This window comes from Mastomys coucha, unplaced genomic scaffold (genome assembly GCF_008632895.1).
Source record: "Mastomys coucha isolate ucsf_1 unplaced genomic scaffold, UCSF_Mcou_1 pScaffold16, whole genome shotgun sequence".
Taxonomy (NCBI): domain Eukaryota; kingdom Metazoa; phylum Chordata; class Mammalia; order Rodentia; family Muridae; genus Mastomys; species Mastomys coucha.
In genome coordinates this window covers 37,707,492-37,713,491 of record NW_022196898.1, presented here as the reverse complement: position 1 = coordinate 37,713,491, position 6,000 = coordinate 37,707,492, and the positions used below count along the sequence as shown (strand labels likewise).

At 41.8% G+C, this 6,000-nt stretch overlaps 1 protein-coding gene across 11 annotated transcripts in view; it reads right to left on the bottom strand.

The window, feature by feature from the left end:
• LOC116093143 (GON-4-like protein) overlaps positions 1–6,000 on the bottom strand; it is a 79,618-nt gene that overhangs the window by 61,928 nt on the left and 11,690 nt on the right. For all 11 annotated transcript variants that reach the window (XM_031374420.1, XM_031374418.1, XM_031374425.1 and 8 more), the window contains 2 exons: positions 5,295–5,489; positions 471–664 (listed from right to left, as the gene is read on the bottom strand). In XM_031374420.1, the coding sequence (XP_031230280.1) occupies positions 471–664; positions 5,295–5,489 (389 nt within the window). The remainder of the gene's footprint in view (positions 1–470; positions 665–5,294; positions 5,490–6,000) is intronic.

The window sequence follows — 6,000 nt, the reverse complement described above, 5'->3', positions numbered from 1 at the left end:
TCTGTCGTGGAACTCACTCTGTAGACCAGGCTAGCCTCGAACTCAGGAATCCGCCTGCCTCTACCTCCCAAATGCTGGGATTAAAGGTGTGGGCCACCACCGCCTGGCCCTTTTTTTTCTTTTTTTTAAATCTTGCTAAGGATAGAACCCTGGTCATTCTTGTGCATGCTAAGCAAATACTCTGCTAGCTCTCAAAGGCATTCTTTACATATGTACAAAGCATTACCAACTACTATGGCTGTTTTTCTGACACGGTCCATTATTCATCTAATCAGTGGAAGGAAGTATTAGGTAGCTCATCTTCTCAACACACGTGTACAGAGTGCAGAGAGAAAGCTGTCTTAGGATGTAAAACATTTTGTCACACATAAAGGACAAAATTGCTAATCACATAGCAGGAGTCGAGGGCTTGGTATTTGTTCTATATGGAAGTTTTTATGCAGATTGAGTAGCTACCCACGGCGACTCACATGCAGGATGTTTCGGACATTGACTGCCGTCAGGTTGTGCTGCTTGGCGCCATCCTCTAAGGTGCGGTCCAGCATGTCATCCAGTTTCGGGTCGTATGCCATCGTCCCTTGCTCCTGACCCTTTCCATCTCGCTTCCTCTTGGTACCCTTTTTAGTTTTTTTCTTTTTATCGCTTTCTTCACCGTCTTGTTCTTCTGCAAATAAACCAAGAAGAACATTGCCAGAATCTCCTAAAATACCCCTCTAAGAACTTAGATCCAAACCAGCAATGACAGAAAACCAACCAAATGCCATAATGTGGCAGTGACGGTTTATCATAAAGTTGGTAATGGTACTATGGTTCTAGTCATAATAGCTAACACTCAGCTAGTCGTTGGTAGTGAGCACCTTCAATCCCAGAACTAGGAAGCAGAGGCCAGTGATTCCCAGAACAGCCAGCCAGACTAAATAGTAAGCCCTTGTCTAGAAAAAACAAAACAAAATAGCTAACACAGCCAGGTAGTACTGGAACATACCTCTAATCCTAGTTGATCTCTAGGCAGAGGCAGAAGCAGGCAGATCTCAGCCTGGTCTATAAAAAGAGTTCCAAGACAAACAAGGCTACAAAGAAAAACCCTGTCTTAAAATAACAAAAACAAAAAAGCAAAAAAAGAAGAAAGAAGAAAGGAAGGAAGGAAGAAAGGAAAGAAGGAAAAAACCTGACACTCATGAAACATATACTGGCAACCTTTTTTATAGAGACTATTAATTTTCCCATTGTTTAGATTAGAAAACTGAAACAGAGAAGAAGCATCCCTGCCAGGTCTAGTGACAAATCTCTAACACCTTGGGGCAAGAAAGCAGGAGGATCACACATTCCAAGCCACTACAGTAGATAGAGAATAATATAAGCTACATAAAGAGCCTCTGCTTGGGCTGGAGAGATGGCTCAGTGATTAAGGGCACTGTCTACTCTTCCAGAGGTTTTGAGTTCAGTTCCCAGCAACCACATGGTGGCTCACAACCATCGATCCTGGAATGTGACACCATCTTCTGGCATGTAGATATACATACAGATAGCATACTCATATATATAACATAAATAAATAAATCTTAAAAACAAAACAAAACAAAACCCTCTGTTTTTCTGGGCATGCTGACCATACGTCTTTAATCCCAGAAAGAGGGCAGATACTTCAGAGCCATCCTGATCTAAATGGCAGGTTTCAGTCTAGCCAGGGTTACAAGTGAGACTGTATCTCCAAAAAAAAAAGGGAGAAAGGAAGGAAAGGAGAGAGGGAGGGAGGAAGGGAGGGAGGGAACGGTGCTAGAGAAATGGCTCAGTACTGACTTCTCTTCGATTCAAAGCACCCACACAGAGCTCACAACTGTCTATAACTCCAGGGAATCTGATGACCTCTGGTCTCTGCAGGCACATGATGTACAAATAAATAACCATCCATGCAGGCAAGAAGTTTATTACATATAGTTTTTTGGTTTTTGGGGTTTTTTTTTTGGTTTTTTGAGACAGGGTTTCTCTGTGTAGCCCTGGCTGTCCTGGAACTCAAGATATCTGCCTGCCTCTGCCTCCCAAGTGCAGGGATTAAAGGCATGCACCACCACTGCCCGGCCTTATCAAATATAGTTTAAAAAAGAATATGTGCCTGAACCTGCAAAGACTTGATGAACCAGGGGGAGGGGGTCCCTACCCTGTCAGGAGAAGGAGATGGCAGATGGGAAGGAATTCTGTGAGGAGGAGACCAGGATGGGGGGCTGCCAGACTGGGATATAAAACAAACAAACAAATGAAATCTACAGGGTAATATATTAAATGAGACTTAGGAAAATATTTATAAAAAATGAAAACTAAGGGGCTTGAGACCAAGGCTGACTGGAACCAAGCCCTGGAACCCACATGGCGAAAGAAGAGAACCAATTTCTCAAGTTGTCCTCTGATATCCATGGCACCACTCCCTAAACAATGCACATTTAATCCATCCATACATACATCCATAAATCCATTCATGCATACATTCTATTTCATTCAATTTGCACAAAGCTCCTAGTGGGAAGACAGATGTATTTTACTTAAAAAAAACACTAAAGATTCCATCACCATGGTAACACAGTTAATTTATGAAATTGGTACACAAACCTAAAATTTCTGACATATTATCTGATCTGTATGAGTAACAATTTCACTGCAGAATCTAGAATTAGAATGTTTAACTTTGGTATGTGTCAAATATCTGGACATGGTATCATTCCCTATAGTAGCACTTCTAACATATATAACCTTTGATTGAAAAAAAGAAAAGAAATACAATGAATAAGATGGTATACACCAGGGCTGAAGAGATGGCTCAGTGTTTAAGAGCACTGACTGCTCTTCCAAAGGTCCTCCTCCTAAGGCTGACTTCCAAGGTCCAGCTATCAAAGTATTGAAATCCAGTAATCAAAACTCCCTTTTGGTTCACCTAATTAATATGCCCAATTAAAGTTAAATACCTCATTCTAAAAAGGGGTTTCCCGGGACTGGAGAGATGGCTCAGGGGTTAACAGCACTGACTGCTCTTCCAAAGGTTCTGAGTTTAAATCCCAGCAACCACATGGTGGCTCACAACTATCTGTAATGGGATCTAATGCCCTCTTCTGGTGTGTCTTGAAGACAACTACAGTGTACTCATATACATGAAATAAATAAATAAATCTTCAAAATAAAAAAAGATGGTACACATCAATAATGTCAGTGCTTGATGAATAGCAGCAAGAGAATCAGAAGTTCAAAGTCAGCCTGAGTTACATGAGACCTAGTCTCAAAATAAAATAAAATAAAATAAAATAAAATAAAATAAAATAAAAATCAAACAAGAGACCCACTTCTGGAAGCTTATATCTATAATCTCCCATCACCTTAAAGGCTGAGACAAGAGAACTGCTTCAAGTTGAGACATAGGCCAGCAGAGGTGAGATCCTATCACAAAAACAAATACAAAAATAAAAGGGCTGGAGAGCTGGCTCAATGGTTAAGAGAATATACTGCTCTTCTAGGACTGAAGTTTGATTCTCAGCTCCCTGTCAGGTGGCTCACAACTGCCTGTAACTAAAGTGACAGCTTTGGTCTCCAAGGACACCCACATCACATGCACATATCCACACAAACACACATGCATATACATAACTAAGAAAAAAAAAGTTATTTTGTTTTTTGGGGTTTTTTGTTTGTTTGGTTGGTTGGTTTTTCTTTTTCTTTTTTTTTTCTTTTTTCTTTTTTTGGTTTTTCGAGACAGGGTTTCTCTGTGTAGCCCTGGCTGTCCTAGAACTCACTCTGTAGACCAGGATGGCCTTGAACTCAGAAATCTGCCTGCCTCTGCCTCCCAAGTGCTGGGATTAAAGGCGTGCGCCACCACTGCCCAGTTAAGTTATTTGTTTTTAATAAGTGGTATTAGGATAGAAAGCCATATCCACCCATCCTGACCCTTGAAAACAATTTATTTGTTTCTTTCTTTTGGTTATTTAATACACACCTTCAGTCCAGGGACTGGGGAATCAGAGACAGGTTGATTTCTATAAATTTGAGGCTAGCCTACTCTACACAGTAAGTTCCAGGACAATCAGGGCTACATAATAGAGAGACCCTGTCTCAAATAAATAAATAAATAAATAAATAAATAAATAAATAAATAAATAAATAAATAAATCCATCCCACTGAAAGGGAAACTGAGGCATAAGTATCCCGAATCCGAGAACATCTTGACTCCCCAAGTGAAACCATACTTCAAAAACAAACAAGCCAAGTAGTGGTGGCACACACCTTTAATCCCAGTACTTGGGAGGCAGAGGCAGGTGGATTTCTGAGTTTGAGGCCAGCCTGGTCTACAGAGTGAGTTCCAGGACTACACAGAGAAACCCTGTCTCAAAAAACAAAACAAAACAAAAACCCCAAACAAACAAAACTCTTTCAGCTTAACAATTATCAACAGAACAATGAACAAACATTTCCCCAAACGAAGTAATTGCAGAAATACATCCCATGTCATCTCTCATTTAGAAACACAGGCTAAGGCTCCAATGCAACACCACTGCACGGCTGTGAGGATGGGTAAAGTTCACAGGTATGAGAAGCTGCAGAGCAGCAGCACAGTCACTGGAAGAGTCCTCACTGACAGCCGCTCATTTATTTACTTATTTCCTTTCTGATCCTCCTTCCCCCAACTCTCATGTGTTGGGGTTCCAGGCCTGCAGCACCATGCCTGGCCAGTTTGACCATTTCTTATGAAGTTCAGCACCCACTCACCATGACTTGCAAACACTCCTACTTACCAACCAGGAAGGAATGAAAATGCTGCTAAGAAGGCATGTGGGGTTGGGGTTGGGGAGGGTGCTAAATTGCTTTAAAGAGAGCATGCAAAAGCTGTGCTTAATTCCCAGAACAAAAAGATTCAAACAACAAAATATTAAACAGCAAAAAAAAAAAAAAATACTGTCTACAATTTTAGCCAGTATGAATGAATCATATACATGTAACGCTGAGTGGAAAACAACCAAAAAGGAACACATCTGATCCCATTCCTTTTATGAAGGCAAACAGGCTACTAGAAGTCAGGATTTATTACTACCAAGGTCTAACGAACTGAAAGGGAAGACAAGGTTGCCTCTAGGTAATCAACTCCAGATGCTGCCATTATCCTGACAGAAAATCCCAGCTATCCAATGTCATTTTATATATATATTATATACATTACAGTCACTATATACATACTCTACACTCCAACAGTCTCTTGCTTTGGTGCTGATAAAATTGTTTTTGTTTTGTTTTAATTAAAGAGAGAGAGAAGGCCTACCGGTTGGAATAAAGAGCCCACCGTCCTCCACCTCCTCCTCAGCTTGGCGAGCCACAGGTTCGAGTGGCTTTTCTAGAGGAAAGGCAGAACCACCATCTGGCTGGAGCGACTTCCCAGGCTGGGCACCTGGTTTTGCAGGTTGACTGCCTGATGACAGCAAAGGTAACTCCCCTTCGGAATGCATCTGAAGTTCTCCTAGAAGAATCACAAACATTGCTCCACACTCTGCCCATAATTAATCATATGCTACTACAAAAGTAGCATCTTTTCCTGAGACCTTGATGATAGACCCCTCCATGAAGCATACTATTCACACAGGCTTTCCCTTCTCTTCAAGGTGGGCTCCCAAAACAAATAATGAAATCAAAACTCAGATCCAGGGGAATGCCAGGACCAAGAAGCAGGAGAGGGTGGACTGGTGAGCAGGGGGAGGGGGAGGGGGGAGGGAATAGGGGGTTTTCCAGAGGGGAAACCAGGAAAGGGGAGAACATTTGAAATTTAAATAAAGAAAATATCTAGGGGCTGGCAAGATGGCTCAGCAGGTAAGAGCACTGATTGCTCTTCCGAAGGTCCTGAGTTTGGATCCCAGAAACCACATGGTGGCTCACAACCACCCATAATGAGATCACACACCCTCTTCTGGTGTGTCTGAAGACAGCTACAGTGAATTACACCGGAGCGAACAGGGCCGGCAGAAGGTCCTGAG